Raw genomic sequence first — 22,599 nt, 5'->3', positions numbered from 1 at the left:
AGATCGTCGGAAGGTCATACGAACGTTTCCGATCGTTCCCGAAGTTTTAGTCAAGATTTCCGAATTTTAACAGCATCTTCCCGGTTAACAGAAACGATCTTTTCTTTAAATATCTTTGGTTATTCATAATACTGAGTAATTGCTTTGTTTTCCTAGGAATATGGCTCTTGGTACTTGCTCCACTTTCTCTCGTATCGGAGGAATTGTGGTTCCTTTCATTCTTGCACTGGTGAGTCCTTATGGGCAATTATAGCCTGCGTGTACGTAATAACAAACGTCAATAGTAGACGCCAATTGGTGAACTGTCATAGTGAACACCCTTAATGTTAAATTTTGTACGTGGCTGGTATTAGACCTTAGAGTCCGCTTCACGGGACGGCCGGCGTCCCTTAACTGACAGGAGGTTCTACTATATCCCAAATTACGTTTTGGCTTCAAGGCAACGCTGCTGCAGGTGATACAACATTTTAATAAACAATTACGTATTGGATGAGGTTTTTGTGATATGTCCTTTCGATATAATCCTTAGGATGCGATATTACTGCTATAGTGCTCAGTTATCAATTGAGTGTACTAACTGTTCCTTCACCCACCAGTCCTGACTGTGTTTGTTAATTGTCTTGTATGCTTGCCTTTAGAGTCAGTTACCTGGTGTGTCTGTGACCTTACCTTTGGTCATAATCGGTATCTTGACTCTGATCGCTGCTGTGGCGTCCCTGTGGCTGCCCGAGACTCTTCTCTCGAACATGAGTGAAACAGTAGCTGACATTGAGAGCTCCAGCGAGAGTTATGGCGTCATATGGATGGGAAAGCCTCGCCCCTGTCCATTTTCCTTGCCATGCAGGAGGTAGGAACAGTGAAACAGCAATATAGGGATTAAAGCGGTTTAAAATTGTTGTTGCATGTTGCATACTGGGTGGGGAAAATCTTTAAACAAACAGAAAAGAGGAAATATCATGGGGATTTTGACCTCACTGGGACAATATTGTGTCATAATACCCTAACTTAGCTACAAAATACTACTGCAGCACCAACAGAGAGACGTCAAGTGAAAGAGGAAGAAATCCTGATTTGTTTTTGCACATTTCGGGAAAAAAATGCGAGAACATTAGCCCCTGATTTTCAAGTTGCAATCCATTCTGACTTAATGTAAGTATGGTTAGAGACACGCGGCAACAATTTTAATACTATAGGGGGTTATTACAAAAGAAGTGGGTCATTATAATTACTATCAAGTTCTGCTATGTAGACAGAAAAAATGTTCTCCAAAACTAAATGATTTCTTACTGTATTTAAAACATATCTATGAAATGGAAAAAAATACAACTACAATCGTTTTAAAAAAGTGGGAGCCTCTGTTGCCTCTTTTGTAATCTCTTGACAACTTGACCCTAGTCCCCTGAAAACGAAAATAAAAATGAAAGGAAAAGAAATAAGGCGCATATATATATATACCATGCATATTTTCTGTAATTTGCAACTCGGAATGTACATTAGTGACAGGAGTAAACTGGTATGATCTTACCGTGCTAGAATTGTAAGAAGGGCAAGTAATCTAATTATGTTGTATTGTAAGCAGTGTAAGTATTAGTATTGTTAGTAGCGTGAGTATGCGTATTGTATAGAGTAAGTGTTAGTATCGTAAGTGGCGTAAGTAATAAGTTTTTTGTAAGTAGTGTAAGTAACTACATTAATATTGTATTGTAAGTAGCGTAAGTAGCATTTAAAAAGAATAAAGAAAAAAAGAAAAAAAGAAAAAAAAAAAAGTTCTGCTAAAACGGAAACAGTTTTTGGGTTTTGAAATCGCCCAACTCCTGTGATAACTTCTCTTTAATCATGCTATTTATCACGTTTCTCTAATTCTTTAGTGTTCTTTTTGTTTTAAGCTCTATTGTATTTTACTCATTTTAATTTCACGCTGTAATTTAGCAATAAATACTCTAGCTTCCTCATATTTTTACCTTACCGATTAGCGTTTCTTCTGTAGTGATGCATTTCATCTGAAACATATATTTTGAAACGGCATGTATTTATTTAAAGATCATATTTTGTGTATAAAGGTTGCTGTCGTTACTGTCTTCAATCCTTCCACAACGAAATTGATTTAGCTCAACAAAAACAAACTCAGGAAGGCATCTTTTTCGTTCCCGGAAATGTCGCTGCCTTGTTCTCAAGCCCAGTCGGTAAAGAGCGGGAAAACAGGGAGCCAGTCCCATAACCCAGCGCGCATGAGCAAGGAAGGACGCATGGGGACGAAGCAAATCTCGCCAGCCACAGAGATTGGTTCATGTTTCATTCCCAACCTGCGCAATGCAATCAAGCAAATCTCTTATATCTTAGATGTCCTGGAAGCTTCGTTTGGCAACGTTCAAGATTGAATTGAAGTGTGCATTTTGTATTGACTTCCTTCCAGTCAGCAATACTTGCAGTTTTCTATTAACTCTGAAAGAATTGTCATCACTGAGTGAAAGCGCCATTTTGTTGCACACTGTCACTTGAGACCGGGGGTAAAGTCCTTAACCCGCCACATTTCAAAACACCTCTCAACCTGCAATGTAACATGATTTCTCAATTATCAAGTGAATTACTATCACTATTAAATAACCAACTACTCACTACACGTGTTGAATTTTTTCTTTGAACAGTTGTCAAGACTCAGAAGAACAGAGCGTGTACGTTTTAACAGACAACTCCAATAAGGACCATTCAGCGAAGAGCTCAGAAGAGCACGAGGACCCAAAAGAGACTACACCTCTGACCCCTGCAGTAGATGAGCCACTGGAGACAACACCAAAAGTTTAACGCTCTTGTCCAAGGGTCAAGTTGCTTGATTTAGTTCTAGATACTGTGACTTTTTTATATATTTTTGCCTTGATTATACAACTACGTCGGTTACAATTCAAGTAGTGTTCTGGGAGATAGCAGAAGACCAAGTATTAATCAAATATAGTTGCAAAATTGAAAGGGATTGCTAGGGAAATAAAATCAAGGAGGTAACTATACTGTGGCTATGTTTAACAAAACTCATTGCAAAGCAAAGGTTATCTTACAGGAAAAATGCAAAATGGACGATGTTTCACTTAACAGAATAAGCCTTCCTCTGCTCCATTCAAACGCGTGACTAATAGGTCATTTTACAGTCGTGTGCTTAGTTACCTGGCCTATGACTGCAAGCGAGGCCGGAGTTGACCTTGCTTTGATACAGACCTCTCTGCTTTTCTCATGTAAATGCCAACCAGTTAGCATAAGAACAACTTGATTTACACAACAAAAACAGTGAGGTCTTTATCAAAACAAGGTCACCCCCAGCCTCACTGCCATTCAAAGGCCAGGTCACTGAACAGACAACTGTAAAATGGTCTATTCTAAATATATTGGCAGTCAAGTTTACAAGTAAAACTGCATTTTATACTAAACTATAAAATACAAGATTAAGTATGCAACGTTTTGCTTCCCAAGAATCCAGAAACAACGCACGAGGACCGCACGAGAAAATCGACAGATTCACATCACCTTGACATCACGAAAATTGCGGGCTCAGTCAAGAGGCCATTTCCCAGGTGCATCATTTGCCTCTGTTTCAAAACGAGGCCTGATATTAAACTATTCAAATGGGATTGCGTTTGATAGGCATGAACATGACCTTGTGAGTTATAAACTCTTTCGTCAGAGGCTAGTCTGTCCACAGACCCTCTATTTCGTCTTGAGTTCGTCGAGATCGCAAGCTTAGCGAAATATTAACCCGGCGCTTGGGATACACGCGCTAAAACGCAAAGAGGGTAGGCCGCACCCCGCGCTCGCATCGCTCGCGCGCTCGAAGAAAAATAACTCGTAACAACAAAAATAACAATAAACGTCTGGGGACAGACTGGGTTCGATTTCCGCCGTTCTGTCGCGTCCGGTCTTTGTTCCTCTCGTTTCCCGAACAGCGGCTGGAAATCGAGGCTAGCTATGGACAGACTAGTATGATACGTACTCAACGTAACACAACATGTTGCACACATTTCGCCATCCTGTTGCACGCCACAATGTTGCGTTCAAATGATGAACATACGTTTGGCAGGGCTTTTCATGAACATATTGTGTAAATGATCAATGGTCAGGGTATAATTTGAGCAAATAACACTGTAAAACTGTGGAATGCTTCGCTACATAAATAAACAACAGCACAGTCTAGAGCCGAGGTTGCATTTATTGTATAACCGTTTCCAGTGCCGTCGTTTTTTCAATAATTATTATATATATTAGTGTTGCTGCAAGCCTGGCAAAGTTAAATAGCTCAAACAACTGGTCAAATACCTCCCTGTTACATTTACAAACGTTTCAAAATCCCTATACGAGGCAATACCCACTGCCGGGCTTGAAAATGCTTCAAGGTAAAAAGGGAGAAAATTCTTAAAATGCTTTTTATGCGCCTTACAAATACGCTGACGTGTTATAAATATTGCAAATAAATTATGGAGAGTTTGTGTCACTTGCCTTTACAATATCGTGAAAATTTACATTATATTTTCCGTGAAAAGTTACCGGCATTATATTTTTTCGTTCTATAATTTAAAAATAAAACGTGTACAGGAAGCCTTTATCTTCTAAGGACATCAACTGGTAAAACTGTTCGTAATGTTGAGTTGAGGTCAACAAATACACCTTTGTAAGAGTATCACTGACTACCTCGACCGCTCGTCTGTACTAGCCTGAGCCAAGCTGTTCTCCAAAAGCACAACTTGCTCTGTAGAAACAAAAACACAAAACAAGCAAACGTAAATACACAGGAATACTAGCTCCGCTCCACAATCGTTCAAAGTTACGTTCGCACGAAATCGAGGCCTGCCTCAATTTCACGCTGGTCATCCCAGGCATTTCAAGTCTTTCTCACCTTCACTTAGTTCTCCAATAGTACTCATCTTCTGAAGAAATTCGCTGCAGATGTCGTTGTCCAGACCAAACGCCTTCATGTTATTTAAAAACGTCCTGGAGATCATTTGAAAGAAAGAGTTAGAGTTTCAAAGAGGCAAGGTGTAACAAATATCAAAGTATGCTTCAGTCCTCATATAACGCACGCAAAAACATATGACAAGTTTTATGGGTAGTTGTTGTTCAAAAGAAGACAAAAAGTTGTATCCTGACCCCAGTTTACCAAATGTGCTGTTTTTGTCGCATTCCCGGTATTCACTTTGCTCCTGAGGCGACCAGCTGTGCCACAAATCTCTAACACACAGAGATAGAGACAACAAAAAAAAACAGTCATTCGGTATAAAAGAACCGAGATACAGACTAGAGCTTACTGCTAAGACGAAAACTGCTAAGACGAAAACTACAATGTTACTACTAGTAATGAAAATGAGATTAATATTACTGGAGGAAGCGAAAGCCAATTTGGTAAAATATTCAATCGAATGACTATAAATTCAAGACCAACACAGTGAGAACTTTGTAACTGGCCAGGGTAAATACTTCGTTTTCGGTAACTTGTTAGCTGCCCTTTAATAGATTAGTTCAAGTCTAACAACACTCAGATTCAGCACACGGCTTGACTGTGCCAGTGTAATGAGGAGATGACGGAGAACACATCAAGCGCAGATCAAGCTGAGAATTTACAAACCTTGGAATTGCAGGGATCTCTCGTTCACTGTGGACAGCATCGAAAAACGCTGCGTTCCAAAACCGAAGGGATTTCCTGCATTAGAAACATTGCGAAACATCAAGGTGAATTATAATTAAAGGGTTTGTTATGTCGATACGAAGAGCTCTGGCATTACACCGACATGATGAGCGATATTTTTTCAGATCAATCTTAAAACTATTAAAATACAAAAGCCATATTTGTATAAATTGTTTAACCAACTAAAAATTAAAAATCTTTAAATTTGTCGTTGTTGCCCATCGCGGTCGCAAACAAGTCTAGTTACCTTCATGAGAATGGCTACATGTTATTCGGAAAAAAAAAGTGCAGTACAGGGCTAATTTTAGGTCAAAGTACATGTGACCTTCTCATCAGTAGAAAAACAACCACACAACACCTCCTTCTCACCAGATAGGCTGATCTCTCAGGTACGGAACAATAAACTGCCTCATCACTTCCTCGCCATCTGTTGAAAATAAAACAATAGAATTTATATGGAAATAAATATCTAACTAATCATTACACGCCGAATGGCTAAAAGACGTTCACCAGCTCTGATAAACAAGTCGCCGCGCGAGCTGGCCAGTAAATTGTGTCTGCCAGTCAATATGGGTCGGTCGGGATACACAGGCACACACAGGCGTTTAACTAATTAAAAACTCAGAATACAACTTTCTACGAGTTATTTTTTCGAGCGCAAGGGCGACCGCGACGCGGGCGAAAAAAAAAGGTTTGTTCCCAGTCCCACCCCGTTACGTTTTGACTCGTTTAAATCCCCGCGGTTAATATTTTGCTTGCGGTCTCGACGAACTCAAGACAAAATAGAGCGTCTATGGAAAGACTACGATTCACTTTGCACTTTGTTTTCTATTCGCTCTTTTAATAATATACATCTTTTCAGCCGTTTGGTCACTCGGCACATCTTAGTTTGGTTTTAGTTGTACATTTCAATCTCCTTTTTGCTTTTGTTTTTTTCCTTTTTTTTCATTTCTATACTTTCCTTATTGAAGTTGAATAAATAAAAATTTGAATCTGAAATCTTGTTTCACCTCAAGCCTCAAAATGCGACGTGTTATGCTAGTGCGCCCCCACCCCCCCGCCTCGACTATTGCTAATAGCAAATGAACGAGTGAATCCTAATTGTGTTAATAGACAATACAGAGGGTAGCCATCAGGTTAGCTAAATATTAAATGCAAATGTTTAAAATAGAACAAACCTCTGTCGACTTCAAGAAAGAACGTAAAACACATGTTCATTAAAATCTTGGCAGGTTCAAAATCATCCGCTTGGTTACATCTAACAGGGAAACGTAATAAACAACAATAAATTTTACATAAAACTGATATTGAATTGCAGTCCTATGATTCGGGCACTTAACATTCGGTGAAAAATTCCACTTTGAATTTCCAGAAAATTCCAGTGACCAATGGCACAATACTTTCCAGAATTTACGAAAGAGGACAACCTTGCAAGGGATACCGAAATTTGCGAAAATTTCTCACTATAAATTTCCGTTCCATTTGTCTTTCCTCCCGGAATTTTCGAAATTTTGGTTGAATGGTTCGCTTTTCGTAATTCAACAATTTCCGGATTGTCTGGAACGTTTCCCCGGAAATTTCCGTACCATTTATCCCCGTTCCAAAATTTTCGGAATTTTTGGTTGAATGAAAAGCGCCTTTAGTTTCGGATTTGAAAGAATACGGAATGCTTACACAGTAAGAATTCATTTTTTCTACAAGAGGTACAACCCATTTCTTCTCAATGTGACCACCTTACACAAAAAATTAACCTCAAAAATCTCCAATCAAAAACAGCCGTTTACATATTTTCCAAATAGAACTTAAATAGAACGAAATACTAATCACTCATAAAACATAACAGAGAGTCTTTAATAAAAGTATGCGACGACCAATCAATCCTAACTCAATTCACACACGACGCAATAGCTTATCTTGTACTAAATCTAATTATTAATTAATGGCCATGAACACGAGGTCGCTTCTTTCAAAGAAAAAGGAAATTGTAATCAGTTTTCAACAATATTGTTGGTATTAACCTCGAGTCTTGATGATTCCATAAAAATTCTCTATTTAGCGACGGATCTTTAGCAGATCATTACTTTGAAAGGTGAGAATGACGTGTTAACTTAATACCGATCAGCATTAGAGAAAAATGGTAATCGCTACACTCTGCAATCTGCACGGATATCTTTAAAATCAGTTTTCGAATTCGAAAACGCGACCTTTGATTTACAAAAGTAGAACAATCGCGATTGTATTCTTAATACGCAACTCCTATAAAACAGACCCGAGTGCGAATTGATGAATAATGTAAAGAAAAACATTCTGGTTTCTTTTTTTTTTGTAGATCACAATCTGAAGAACGTTCACCAACGAACATGGAGCTGGTATGTAAAAAAATGTAAACGCGCCGCGAGAGAATTAAATATAAATGTTTCTTTTTAGATTTTTACATCAGTTTACGTGTAACGGGCTTCCTAATCAATAACATGTACGTTCACTGTCACCACGAAAACCATTAACAACAAGACAACTATTGTGCTACACGCAATTAGCCTCAATTATTAATTAATAATTAACTGCAAGCTAAACAAACGGGTTCTCGTGATAGTTGAGCTGTAGGATCCAAACATAAAGCAGGGTTATTTTCGGTATTAAAAACACAGTGAGATATGAGCCACTTGGGCAAATTAAAGCCCTCGCAACTGTATATTTACGATCGACTCGGACGAGACAAAAAGGAAGCGGACGAAAGAAGCAGGGCGGACATGGAGGAAGCCCAGCATTCAACTGAATTAACCCAGGATTACAAAATACAGCTCAAGGACGACGGGCTGGGGAAATACAAGATAAGTCCGCTGGGATATCTCAAAGATCCAAAAGAAATGGTAAGAATCGACTGGAGAATTTGCTAAGAAATCTAATAGATAATTCTTTAAAAAAATTACCAAGCACAGCTGAAGAATTTTTTGTGTGTGTGCATTGTTTTGTTTTACACTGTAGTTGGGTAAATTTCGTTAATGCGAAATTCTTCTGCGTACATGTACATGTTAACAGCAGCGAAAACAAAACAAAATTACCTTTAAAAACATTTCAAAACAACAAGTATCCGACTACAGGAATCATTTATGGTCTCTTCTGCAAAGAAAACTCATATAATCAGCTTGCTAATCAAAAATAACTTATTGTTATTCCATGCTGCGTTTTTCTCCTTTTCTTTTCGCGCTGCGGGCAGTATTTTAACGTCTTGCGAATTGAAAATAACCCGTTCTTAATTTATTTCATCAATTTGTTTTCCCACTTTTGAAAAACCAATGGGTTTCAAAAAATCATAAAAATACGTTTATTTTTTAAACAGTTACGTCTTAAACAATTTTAACATATCTTAGAGTCGCACTTGGTACTTTAAAATGAAACCAGTAAAAATTTATAGCGGAGCTCTGGCGGCCACAAGGGCCGCCAAGCGGAGCCCCATACTCATATAGGAAAGAAACGGAAACCCATGAGTTGATTTTCTCATGGTTATCATGGCTAGCGGTTTTGCTCGTGGGCGCGTACGCACGACGACGGCGACGACGGAGTCGCGCAACATGGCGGCCATACTCCAAATAATAGGTTGACAGAGACATGCAGCCTTGGTTTACCGTGTACTTCTTTGAAATTGGACATCCATGTTATGATCAATTGACATCTGTCAAAACAAGGTATCCGCTGACCAGTATCACGTGACCATATTGCGGGTTCAAGTTTACAGTTCATCGAGGTCACGTGTTTTTTTGAAGTTGACCGCCAACCAAGTGCTGGTTTTCGATTGGATCGCGGGCTCATGTCAGGTTAACTTTTTGAAAACAGGGCGGGATTGTTCGGAAGCTGGTTAACGCTAACCCAGGATTAAAAGTCAACCGAATTATAACGTTTTCTTCTACTGACAAATGTGTTTTGCTGCTTTGTTTTGTGTATATGGTGATTATTAAAACTCAAAACAGAAGGTCAAACAATATACAGAAAACTTCACCGTAAAGTTACAAAACTCAAATCAAAATTCTGCCTTTTCCTGTTAGCTTAATCCGGCTCTGAACAGCCCGGCCCAGGAGCTCCGCTTTTAGGCTGGCCTAAATCTATATATATTACCAAATCGTACGCAGTGCATTCTGTGAAACTACACGCACAATAGCTACATGCAGATGAACACTAGATGAACTTAGACTCTTACTTGAGTAATACTAAAATCAATGTAGAACGTTAAACAAAAATGTCAACCCCAAGTATCTTCTTGTATATTCAAAATGATGCAATGTGTACAGAAGTTTTTTTAGTCATAGATGTAATCGACGGTCATTCACTCCATCATTCACTCCGTCACTCCATCATTCACTCACTTTGTAGGAGACTGCAAGAGGAGGCGTTCATACCACAAATGGGGTGAGTTCCAAACAACCACGACGCACACAGGTCTAACAGTACTGTATCTGCTTGCCCGTGTCCAACATTTTTGCCGATATAAGCATGTTACATTTGGAATATTCAGGCTCGAAAAGTGGTAGAAAACTCGAGTTCCTTGTGTAATCACTGCATTATCATGCATACACGTAACAAAAAGCACTGAGCTGTTCCAAAGACATTGTGAATTCTGGATACATAACAAATCCCCTTTGTTCACAAGCCCTGCTTGGAGCAGGGCACTTGAATGTTCTCTGTTCAATACCAGAATGAATTAACTTGAGATGTTAGCGACTAAGCCCTAGTTCACACGAGCGACATGACATCATAACGACATAAACAGTGTTATGTTTGCAATGTGAACATCCTGAACATAATGACATAATAGCATGAACATAACGGCATAGGGACAAAAAGCTGCTCTTTTCCTTATGTCTTTATACCGATGTTCACTTTAGCGACATAAGCGAGCATAAGCGATTATGTCGTTATGCCATTATGTCATTACATGTATGTCGTTATGTCGCTAGTGTGAACCAGGCCTAACTTTCATTGAAACTCAATTTCAGGAAAAACGGTCCACAAACAGCGTCACAAAGAAAAAGGTGAGACTTTCTTGTAACTTGTTTGGCTAAATGATACTACAGACTAGCTGCTCTATAACAAACTAATGCTATACCAAGGGGTATTAGAGTGGTTTTTAAATGAGCATCGTAAGACCAAAACCAAACCAATTTCTTACCAATCAGACTACTCAGCCAATCTCAACCTGTAGTAAAACCAAAACCAAAACCAAAGTAATTGTCTAATTACTTTTGACACTCAATTGAAAATCGACTCACAATGCCTATAACTCCTCTAGCTAGTGTGAGTTTGGAGACTGAAAATATATACATTTTGCAACAGGTCAGGTGAACATTTAAATTGGTATAATTGTCCTTTTCACAGCTCAGTGTTACACTGACGCCATCATCCAAACAAATGACGTTTTCCAAAATAGTATATAACATCTTGACATACAATGCCTCTGATGTCACACTGACAAAGTATTGCTCCACGTTTGCAATATCTTTCATTGGATCAATATTTTTGGCAACTGCCAGATGATTGCTTTGCGCGAAGCACAAGTCTCAGGGTAGCATTTAAATGTTGTTAAGTAAAGTGGTCTAACTCTGCAAACCTACTTAATTATCTAGGATATATTTTTTATCATTTTGTACTGTAGTCAAGTAGTCTAGGTTTGAAAAAGTTCAGAAAACTCTAGATAACACGAGAAACCTTCCCATTACATTTTCTGTCCCGGTAATCTTGAAGTTGTACATTTATTTGACTTGCAAATAAAACAAGTCAACTGGGCTGAAGTCTATTATAGAGAAACAAGTAAACAAAATGGGCAAACACACTTACTCAAATAAAACAATTGCAAAATATTGCACAAGCCTGAAGAAGATGGTTTCTGGTACACTCTTGCTGTAGGCTCTCTGGTGAAATAACCAATATTGATTCTGTCATAAGTGTTATCTTTGCTGGCTTAATATATAAAACTTACAATGTGTGGTGGGTGGCTCAATGATCTAATGCTTAACAATGCTGGACCACAACTTACATTGTTATACCTCCTAACTCAAATACGTTTTCTGATTGGAGGAGAACGTGTCACGTGTCGTGGGTCAAAACTCACTAATTCCCTAGGGAAACAACAACTTGAACTTTCGACTTGCCTGTGATCAGGTCGTGCTCCTTAAAACCACAGCAAATTTGTGTCCCAGCTGGCGTCAAGTAATTTCTTTGCAGTTTTTTCTATTTTTGAGTTGGGAGGTATAACAAAACACGTAATGACTGGTCCCACGGAAAACAGTGAGTTTTGTTTCCCCTTGACCTCAATGTTGAAGGTCTCAAGGAAACACAGTTTCCCTTGAGGCCAGTCATTAAGTGCTTAGTGCATAGTTCATGTGGCAGGTTCAACGACTGAATTTATAGTTATTGACGGTGTTGGACTGCAGCTTGACCTGTCCATTGCTTAATGGAAGTTCATGATGTTAAGTAAAAAAGAAACAACTAGAAGAAACCATGAATACATGTGTACATGAACACCTGTCCCTCCTTTCACCTTCTGGCAGGCTTGCCAGCGAGTAAGTACACACAGAACTTCAGTCAAGCAATGGAACTTACGTCAAGCATGATAGGTTTTGGAATTTTTGCAAAATTAAATTTGTATGCTTCTGAAAAATGACCTCTCCCGTACTACAGGTGTAGCAGTAGTAGATGTATAGCAATATTAATGACAGAAAGATACTCCAGATGCTACTAACACCACCCCCCACCTCCCCACCCCCACCCCCCATCTATGACAAGAGTAATTCCTTACAAATAATGATTATCGAATTAATAACAAAACATTTCTTTGTTTATTAATTTACATAACCAACAGATGCTTTAGCTCTTACATAACATGGCACACAGCAGCCCACAAAAACATTTCAGTAGTGAACTCTGCACAAAAACCTACTGTTTAGAATACAGCACTGTGTTGACCTAAAACAGACTAATACCTGGTTGTCGACATGTTTTGAGAAGGAAAGGCGCCCAGCACTATGCTGCAAATAAATGTGCAGAATGACTGTCAGTGTTTTACATATATTAAAAGATCTTTTGCATTCAAAATACAATTCAAAAAAATTTGGGTTCTGTGTTCAAGAACCAAAACTGACAAAAATTATTTATTTAAATTGTATAATTTAACTTTGTCTAACTAAAAGAAGAAATCAACTTTCACAAAGACAACTTGTAGGCCCCTAATCAACTAATTATCTGAAATATGTGGACTGAGGTTTATTTTCAATAGTGTAAAGTTCTACAGTTTTACTTGTTCCGACCACAGTCAAAGAGTGGGCTTTACATGTGCAGTCTGGGCTTTACATGTACTATCCCTGCTGGTGGTAATCATGTGTTAATTATAATTGGGTTCTAATGAGTAAGAACTTTCCTCTCTATGTCTATCTCCAACCAGCTTTTAAATGGGTACTTGCATTTAAATTAAATCCAATGAGGTGCATGTATATCCCATCCACAGGAATAGGTTATTATAAGTGGATTGAGGTTATTGTTAGAAACCAGAGGTACATTCTAGGCTTGCATTAAAGTCACTATTAGGCTCAAATAAAGACTTGATCTATATGTAGCAGTTGCAGTGTTTTGAAATGCAAAGTACAACTGTAATCACATTTAACCAATTACCTGATTAAGGATTCCAAACTTTAGCTTCTCTTCCTGTGAAATAACACTCCTTATGAAAAAAAAATTAGCCAAAAGCAAATTAAAACCAAAAACAGTAATGTTAAACTCAGCTTTTTATAGCTAAGTACAACTGATATTAAATAATACTTCTTGCAACACACCTGTCTCAGTCAATGACACTAAAGGGTCAGACTGCTGAGTGTCAACTGGCACAATGGACTGAGATGACTGAAGTGAACATTACAGCTCAGTTCAGAGATAAGCCCACAAATTCATTCCAAAAAAACGCACTAAGGTGTGTGTATGCAGAAGAAATCAAAAATGCATATATAGTAAAATTTACATGTAAGCTCATTAGTATGTGCACACATGGTTGCTTATGTTCAATTGTTTCTAGTTTCTTTGGGTTAAGGTGAACTGTCCATAAAATTATAGAGAAGTGTTGGAGAGGTTTCAGATAACAAAACCAACAAGTTCAATCTGCTCCCTCTGATGATTTGATGGCATTTGTATCTGTTGAACTGCAAAAACTCCTTTAACAGACACCTTGCCTTTAAAACTTGTCTGGAATCCTGATATAGGGGTGTCCATAATATGGATGCAATCAGAGGGAGAGGTTATTCGCTAAATGCAATTATAGAAATTTATGAGAGTACCATAATGTACTATTACATGTAGGTTCCACTGTACTAGCAACAAAGAATTGTCTGACCTACAGTAAGTACTACACGTTTCACTTTCTTGCATGTAAAACTGGCCTTTTTCATTCATTAAACAAAGGAAAGAAGAACTACAATTCAATATTAAATTAAATTTGATTTAAAATCACTGATTGATGTTACACTGCACTGTAATTCTGTACAATAACTGTAAATTTCACTGGAGTCTTACTTGAGGAGCAATCATACATCTGTTGCCTACAGTGTAGTTTAACATGTATTTTAGGTCAGAATGATTTCAAACTACAGTTGGACCCTGCTAATATTTGGCTATTTCAAATTCCCCCTTATTTTGAACACAAAACTTTTTCCCTTGAATTTGCTTTTCACTCATTTGCTATCGGTTATTTTGAACTCCGGCTATTTCAAATTATTTTTTGTTTCCCCTGAGAGATCAAAATAGCGAGGTTCAACTGTTACTGTCAGCGGACTGTTTAATTTACATCAAAGGGACAGGAGGAGTCTGGGACCAATAACTTATTAGATCAACAAATATGAGGAAATTTGCAGTGATTGCTCGCAAGGCCTAAACGGAGATGAAGATGATCTACAAAATCAGAGATCAGGTGTTTTAATCTAGTTGGGTACAAAATAAAAAAAAAAATGAGATATGGAAGGGGAGATATGGGATCCTGGTAGTGTAGGGTGAGGAACTGATGGGGATGGGCGCTGTGCACATTATTCTGTTTAAGAACACCCCAAAAAATTGAAAACCAAAAAAAGTAAACTGGTTTGAAAAATTTAACCTACGTGTAAGTTGAAATCACTCTGACCTAAAATATATTTTACACTATGACACATCCACAACTTAATGTCAGTGGACTGACAGCCATCTAATCAATGTATAGCCAGCCAATTACCGGTAGCCATGTTCTAAATGAGCAAGGGACCAGCTGGTATAAATATTCAAAATTGATTCATTTGAAAAACTGAGCCTTGTACCTAAAAGGGCCGTCTACAAGTTAAATATGTTTACCAAACATAAGTCAGAGTGTTTTTGGCTCAAACACAAAGATGTTAGTAATACACTCTTTGGAAAGCTGTGTGATTTAAAAGAGCTTATGGTTTGGAGGGACAGGTGTCCCCTGCTTGTTTAGAACATAGCTAATTATTGTGACTACATGTACATTTATGCCCAAATTTCTAAATGCTCAGTCAGATTAAGATCTTTCTGAAGAGTGCTTAATTTAATATTGTCACCCCAATAATACCATCCAGGTATTTATGGCTCATTTGTAACTAGAATATCACAAATTTGGGCAATTCGATTCAGTAGGACATTTATTTAAATATTTATTATTACCTTTTTATTATTTACTAATAGTGGTGTGCATAAATGTGCATATTTTTCCTTGCTTAACTTATTACCTTTTAGTTACGTTATTATTTCAACAAAACAAAACTTAAATCTAATTTTTTTATATATATATAGCAACACAGTCAAGTACAACATTAATACTCTTTAATAGTCCCTTAATGTAAACCAAAATAACTGCAAATTCATTTTACCTGTTTTGAGTGTACTTTTCAATCTGGCAAGAATCATTATTTATCTACTTATTACTAATAAGTACAGTGCAACTTTGATATAAAAAACTCTTATATGACAAAGTCCTTGGTATAACAAATGATATTATTCACCCAGTAGTAAAAGAAATGTACGGAAAAAAAACACAATACATGTATAAAAAATTAGACATTATTATAGCAAACATATTTTGCCAGTCCCTTGGCTCTTTGTTATATCAACTGAAGATTCCACTGTATAGTCACCCTTCCAAAGAGATCCCTTTGCATTTACATGTACTGTCAGTGCTAGTATTTTAACTTACTCTTCTAGGAATATCTTTGCTACAAATTCCTTCATGAAATCGTCACACTCCTGTTCAAACAGTTCAGTCTCTTCCTCATAGCCACCTTCTGACCCATCTAGTGAAAATAAAATCACATGTTACATATAATTTACATGTACCCAGAGGGAAGAAGCAAAACAAAAAATCTTAGCAAAGCAATAATATTATGATCAAGAAACAAAGAATATTTTACATTTCTTGCAAGAAACTAAAATAAATAAAATAAAATTACCTCAGTCCACCTGTTACTAGTGATTATATCATTTAAACACTGTCTGGAAATTTCACGTTCTAAAAATCCAGGGATTTTGCTAAATCCTTCCAAGCTTACATGTACATGTAGTTCTTAGAGCCAAACATATGAGATAGTACAGTGTACATATTGCTTACCCATCATTTGAAACATCAATATATAAAATTCAATCTTAGTACATGGTACCTTTTTTTATCTTAGCACTCCTTTTTAGCCAGAAAACTTGCTTGAGCTTGTGCATATTTCATCAACCAGTGAGTATTGACCCTTTGAACGTCTTTTTAGAAAATCAGTTAAGTTTAAATTTCTTGCTCAAGATGGAACCAGATATTGGTTGCAACTCCTACACTGTAGCAGCAGCTCAAATGCATGAAAATAATATCAAATTTTGTCGTTAACTGTTAATTTGAATAATTATTATATAAATTATTTATACACATTGTGACAAGTAGCACATGAATAAAAGAGATCAACATAACAATAAAATGTTGGACATAAGACATTCTTGACTATAGATCTCAAAAAAATCAAAACATGTAAAAAAAAATACATACATTGTAGACAAGACATTCTTGACTTCCACTTAAAATCATCATTGGTACTATTTTTAAAATTAGAACATTTAGAAACTGTTACATATCCAAATAATGATCAAATCTGTTACCATGACTTCAGATCACATGTCACAGGAATGTGAAACAATATTTATTTGCTTTACTCTTAAGTCCGTTTACTATCTGACAAAGTTTAGATATTCAGGTAGAGATGAGAAAAATCAAATACACCTATCAAGTATATATGTGGCTGCTTATATGTTTTGGTTTAATCTCATTTTGGTTGCTGTTGATTCGATCTTTTATAAAACCAGTTGGATCTTTGTTTCCTTTGTTCTAAGAGAAATTATGTGTATATGGTTATCATACTGGATATGTGACAAATTACTCTAGAGAAACAAAGTGGTTTGAAATTTAAACCATATCACATGTTCGTGTATAGAGCTGAAGCAGTAACTATGAGTTTCAAATTTAAACAAAGCACAAGGACAAGAATCTGTGGTAGCTCAGAACTTTCGCAACTCTCTTACAATAAGCTCTGATATACATGTACAGACTGGTTGCTGGTTACCATTGGTGCTATTACGAGTTTACACTATAACTGCAAACAGCCAAACCTTAAAGCACTATTTAGGCTAACTTGAGTGCTACATGTAACACCACTAAGGCTAACAGGAGCACTATTATTCAGGCTAACCAGAGTGTAATTGTCAGGCTAACCAAGGGTGCCAAGAATAATAACCAAATATCAGGCATGTCCTTCTGGCAAGCTGTAACTATGATGTACTACCCAAAAGGTTTTCTTTCCAGTTCCCAGACTTATTCTTTACTTAAAATTTATTCTTGCTTATCGGGCAAGCAAAGGATAGAATGATTGTGTAGTTCCGTAAATATCAATACCTCCCCTACAGTGGGAATTTTCTTCTTGAGACCCTCCACCCCTCATGGAATTATCTTAAAAGCTTGACACATTTCATTAAATGTTTTGGTCTCACCCCCCAGGAAATTCTAATCCCTACTGTGGGGGAGTATGGATATTTTCTGGAACTGCAAAATGCATTAGCCCAACTGAAAATTCACTCCATGTAGCCCTGGCTGATGAGACACACAACTTTCTCTGCACATTGTAAACTGAGCACTAAACAGAGGCTAATCAAAAAGCTATTTTTACAATACCTGTCTAATTTCTCACACACTGATCGGCTCATTTTTATCATCAATTAGAGTACACATGGATAAAATTTTAATTTATACAAGCTTTCAAGTTTAACTTTCAGCTGTCAAACTGTCAACTTTTTAACCAATGAGATTTTATGAACTTTTTCAAGAAGCCAATCAAAAAGCGAGAAAAGCTATTGACAATGTTCGCGTCATTTTGAATAAAATTCACTTATCTTTGTTTATGGAAAGTTTACGGTGTCTTTTCCCCTCATTTATTCCCAGCATTTGATCATTTCGGAGTATTGTTGTTCTAGAAAACAAATTGACAACAGTTTTTTATGTGGCTGTCCTCTTGTTAGTGATAAATTTTGTCATAACATTGCCAACGTTTACTGCTGAACCACTCAATGGCGGCTTGTGCCTCCACAGCCACTTTGACAATGTTATGAAGCAACTCATCATCAATAAGAGCACTGACGCATAAAAAATTGACATCAATTTGTTAATTTTAAATGTAGGCTAACCAAAGTGCTATTGTAGTTACATGTATTATATTTATTGTATAATTTAAAATATTCTATTACATAGTAATAAATGTCTCAGTGAGTAGTGACTCTTAGACTCGAATCTTAAAATCAAGCTTATTGTAAAAACCGTACAAATGAAGCTAAACATACTTATAATAAATTTCTTAGTAACATATTAATAATTAGTAATAAATTTCTTATTACATGTAGCTAGGGTCTGGGATGTTCATAAATTATAAATCAAGATAGCTTTTATCAGCTGAGTTTATAGTTGCACAAGGTTAACAATACTGCACTCATCACGGATTATCGCATGGAAGGACAAAAGTATTGAATACATGTATCAATAACCTTTACAGATAAATCTTACATGACTATCAAAAAGTTATGACTGACTTACCACTGTGATCTGCCCATTCCTTCATATCACGCGAGAGATTCGCCGTCATCCAGGCAGTAAGGGCAGAATCATTTTTGCTCCATTGAAAATACAATGAAAGGACGCCAGAAATTACGTCTTTATAATAAACAAAACAGGAAAACACAACTAGCGGAAATACCTTTGATTTTTTTGTGTCCAGTCCCCCTCGTCAACATCTGTTGACCAATGCGCATATAGCATTTAGAAAAACAGCTGTCCTTTATTAGCGGGGCTCAGAAAACTCTCCCACCATACATAGCGGGTCCGTTCCGTGGCAACGTTGCTGAAAAACAAGTGCAAGAAGAAGAGAAAATGGTGGGAATTTTAGTTGGCTTTCTCATGTTTTGACTCTTTGTGGTCATGTCTAAATACGATATTTTTCTTTTTGGCAGTCTGAAGTCGAGGAGTCGCTGAAAAGAATCCAGAGCCATAAGGGCGTTATCGGAATAATCGTCGTCAACGTTGAAGGTATAACTATAAGTCCATCTCAGTTTCTTGTGTTTGAAACCCGCGAGCTAAGTTCATTTGCTTAATGCTCTTCTTTTTTTATAGGCATTCCTATTAGAACTACAATGGATAACTCGACGACTGTTCAATACGCTGGGTTAATTCATCAGTTGACAGCTAAAGCTCGAAGCACAGTTCGAGACATCGATCCGCAGGTAAAAGAAATATAAAATATATCGTTATGTTTTAATGCTGTAGAAAGTATAGATTGCATTTGTTGTTTCTCATCCAAAAAGGAATGTGATATGTGCTATCAAAGTATTGAGTTGACTGTATCAAATATAACGCTTGTTTGCGGATAGCAAAAGAAAATGTTTAATGCATCACAATAAGCTTGAAATTCACACCATCCAGCACACAAAGACGACAGTTTTGACCATTACATGACCATTTTTTGAAAGGGGAGCATGGATTTTTGATCATTCCAAAATCCTGCTAGATGATGCATACAGCTGTGATGAGAAGTCCATGCACTAGGGCTTCTATCTACACTGAATAGAGGGCCTGTATATGAGTGGCTAGTTGACTACGAGTGGCTAGGCAACTCAGTAGTAGAAGCATTACTTGAGGGCCATTCCATTTAATATCCACACTCCCTTATTGATGAGGTCATTTGACTGCCAACCCCCTAAGAAAAGATCAAAGTGCCAACCCTATTTTTTAAAGACCCCTCAGGGAAAAATACAAGGTACTGTAACCTTGTGACGGTCTAGAAATTTTAGATCTTCCCAATACTGACCCTCGGAAAATCTCAAAAGCATCCTCATGATCTTCGGAAATTTTCGACTTATGCCTTATACCCCTCAGAAAATTTCGTCTACGGACTGTGACCTTAAGGAATTTTGACTTTCCCTTCTACCCTTTCAGAAATGTTGTCAACAGAGGGGTGTGTGGTAAAAAAAATGAAATGGCCCTGAGTGGCTTGGGGGCTTGGTAGTCAAATGAAAGAGCTAAAAGAATATATATTCTTTATATCATATGCCCCTAAAATATAAATCTAAATCTTCTGAAACTCTTATTGTGACTGGTCAGCCGTCCAGCTTCTCCAATATACATGTACAGTTTACTGAATACTGAATGCAATGAGGAGCCACTAAGCCATCAAGCCACTGGCACTGCTGTGCTGCTGAGTTGTCAAGCCCCTTAGATATATACATGTGCATATACCTTACCCATTCTTTAAACTCTCAATGTCACCCATGAGCCACCAAGTCACTTCAGTACAACTTGTTTTGATGTGGCCCTGCATAATGTGTGTTGTAATACTTATGTCTAGAACTAAACCCTGGATGCCATAGGTTTCTAATTTTCTTTTCTAAGAGCTGAGCAGCATGCTTCAAAAGGCATTCACAATAGAAATAAAATTAATGAAATAAAATAAGTATCTTAATTGACCACTCTCCCTGTGGGGCTTTTCAGGGCCAATGAAACCAATTGATGAAACAAATAATGCAAATGAACATAAAATGGTTAAAATCCCAACTGGCAGGAGGCAGACCAGTTTGCTATTCACAAGCGTGGCTGAGGAGTTGAACTCGGGGCTACCGAGAAAAAACTCCAGCTTAGTGGTCAGAACGGGACTTGAACTGGTGACCTCCGGATTTCAAGTCCGGCACCAAAACCACTCACTCAAGCTGTGTCCTGGAAGAGAGAAGACAAAAAAGGCCTTGGTCATCGTGGCATAGTTTTGCTGCTTTGCTCCTCATGGTTCATACAATTCACATGAGAAAAAAAATAGGCTAGGCTTCATGTTCATGTAGAATGGCTTATAGTAGCAGAGTAGCAAGCTACCTGGTTTTTTTACTTATCTTAGTCTCAATTTTTTGACTGACTTGATGTTTTTTGTTCACGAACCTTGACACATACACTATAAGAGTTGGCTTATCAACTGAATGCAAAATATTCTCTTAACTATATAAAAGAATTAATTTCGCCCTTACATTCTTTTACGAACCTTTTGCCTGTCATTTGGATCTGTGATCCAAACATTTCCAACAGCATACAAAAACTATTGTCTAAAACTTGCATCTACAGTAGCTTTATTTGTAGATGTTATAATCTGTTGTTAAATCTACGTGTATTTTGCCTGTCTCAGTTGCCTATAATTATTGTAATGATATGGTTTGTCTTCAGAACGATTTGACATTTCTCAGGGTCCGTTCAAAGAAACATGAAATTCTGGTTGCTCCTGGTAAGTTCCCTTGTTAAGTATGGTTGTCACCCAGGGAGGAACTCCCATGAAAAGGTTGGGGATGCTTGTCAGAAAATTTGAATTAAACCTCTTAACGAGACCAATCTAGGCATGGTTCGGTAGCATTTAAACTCTGAAAGATACTACTTGAAGCAGACAGACACCTTGTTTATTATTTCTTTGAATACAACCCTAAAAGATACCATGATGGCTAAAAATAGTGGCATTTCATCCTGAACATTTTAAGCGGGACCAAAATCTGTGATTTCAGGTGAAAACACTTTTGATGCCCTGTTGCAATTTTGATTATTTGTTAGTGATAGTACAGTTTGAAGTGTATACACTCAGGTGTGCATGTACTGTGAGTTGTGTTTTCTCCCATTGGTAGACTTCGAATTGGATTTACTTTCTTTAATTTGTAAATTATTTGTAATAACATCTAGGTTTCTTTCTATTGATTGATTTCTTTCTCTGGAGGAACATTTTTCATTGCTTGTTCTGCTCAAGAATTGGTCTAGAAAATTCCTGATTCTGCTTTGAACAACATTGCTACATGTAAGTGCCCCATACTGCCAAAAATGACCTACCATATTCCACTCAGAATTTATGCAAGCAGAATGATATATGTATGTGAACTGTAGGTAGCAATGTACACAAAACCCACTTTCTGTCATAGCTGGTCGTGTGATGCATGTAACCCTCAGACCCGTGATGCAATTTTCAACAGTGTTGTCCTACATCAGAATTTCTTGTTTGTGTTTCAGATAAAGAGTACCTGATGATAGTTATTCAAAATCCAAGCCAGTAGAAGAGGAACATTTCACAACCATTTCCTTTGTAAATACAACTCTGCATCTCAGTTTAATGTTTATGCTATTTTCTATAGGGTTCACCTACCTTAAGCAATGTTTATTTTGCCAAAAATACTACAAACCTTTTTTGGATAATTTAATACCAGTGTTTTATTAAAGTACATGAGTTGATTAAAGACACCTCAAGGCAAACTTGCATTCCTCATTTCCCTACAGTGTAGCTGGCTTTATTCAATACTGTCACTGTAGCTGTAAATTACAATAAAATTTATAACATGTA

General features: G+C 37.2%; 3 protein-coding genes across 7 annotated transcripts in view; 2 read left to right on the top strand and 1 right to left on the bottom strand.

Moving 5' to 3' along the window:
* LOC110051640 (organic cation transporter protein-like) overlaps positions 1-4,178 on the top strand; it is a 13,241-nt gene extending 9,063 nt beyond the window's left edge. Inside the window, exons 9-11 of the mRNA XM_020757690.2 lie at positions 157-229; positions 639-847; positions 2,646-4,178. Coding sequence (XP_020613349.1) covers positions 157-229; positions 639-847; positions 2,646-2,802 — 439 coding nt within the window. The 3' untranslated portion in view covers positions 2,803-4,178. The remainder of the gene's footprint in view (positions 1-156; positions 230-638; positions 848-2,645) is intronic.
* Positions 4,175-18,994, bottom strand: LOC110051658 (uncharacterized protein KIAA0513-like). 5 transcript variants are annotated; one of them, XM_089298763.1, is made up of 12 exons: positions 18,789-18,994; positions 16,701-16,747; positions 15,873-15,969; positions 13,322-13,370; positions 12,637-12,681; positions 11,492-11,565; positions 6,841-6,920; positions 6,032-6,089; positions 5,603-5,677; positions 5,128-5,208; positions 4,877-4,971; positions 4,175-4,729 (listed from the first exon to the last, which is right to left on the bottom strand). In XM_089298763.1, the coding sequence occupies exons 1-12, from the start codon at positions 18,803-18,805 to the stop codon at positions 4,668-4,670; spliced, it is 780 nt and encodes a 259-aa protein (XP_089154889.1). In that variant the 5' UTR covers positions 18,806-18,994; the 3' UTR covers positions 4,175-4,667. The 5 variants fall into 5 exon arrangements, with proteins under 5 accessions (XP_089154889.1, XP_020613366.1, XP_020613368.1 ...); XM_020757707.2 differs by lacking the exon at positions 16,701-16,747 and adding an exon at positions 16,333-16,506; XM_020757709.2 differs by lacking the exon at positions 16,701-16,747 and adding an exon at positions 16,333-16,423.
* Positions 8,219-22,599, top strand: LOC110051661 (dynein light chain 7b). Its single transcript, XM_089298765.1, has 7 exons — positions 8,219-8,532; positions 10,031-10,066; positions 10,654-10,689; positions 19,202-19,277; positions 19,362-19,471; positions 21,450-21,507; positions 22,272-22,599. Exons 1-7 carry the CDS (start codon positions 8,317-8,319, stop codon positions 22,313-22,315), a joined length of 576 nt encoding a protein of 191 aa, XP_089154891.1. The 5' UTR covers positions 8,219-8,316; the 3' UTR covers positions 22,316-22,599.

The sequence above is a fragment of the Orbicella faveolata genome, unplaced genomic scaffold (genome assembly GCF_042242905.1).
Source record: "Orbicella faveolata isolate gen_17 unplaced genomic scaffold, um_ofav_v1 contig_3, whole genome shotgun sequence".
NCBI classification, from domain to species: domain Eukaryota; kingdom Metazoa; phylum Cnidaria; class Anthozoa; order Scleractinia; family Merulinidae; genus Orbicella; species Orbicella faveolata.
This window is presented reverse-complemented; position numbering and strand designations above follow the sequence as displayed.

Coding starts and splice junctions, on each gene's coding strand:
- LOC110051661 (XM_089298765.1), top strand. CDS start 8,317: ATGAGCCACTTGGGCAAATTAAAGCCCTCGCAACTGTATATTTACGAT. Junction 8,533..10,030: donor TCAAAGATCCAAAAGAAATG/GTAAGAATCGAC, acceptor CTCACTTTGTAG/GAGACTGCAAGAGGAGGCGT. Junction 19,278..19,361: donor AATCGTCGTCAACGTTGAAG/GTATAACTATAA, acceptor CTTTTTTTATAG/GCATTCCTATTAGAACTACA.
- LOC110051658 (XM_089298763.1), bottom strand. Junction 12,682..13,321: donor AGTTTGGAATCCTTAATCAG/GTAATTGGTTAA, acceptor ATTTATTTGCAG/CATAGTGCTGGGCGCCTTTC. Junction 11,566..12,636: donor CAAAACATGTCGACAACCAG/GTATTAGTCTGT, acceptor TTATTTCACCAG/AGAGCCTACAGCAAGAGTGT.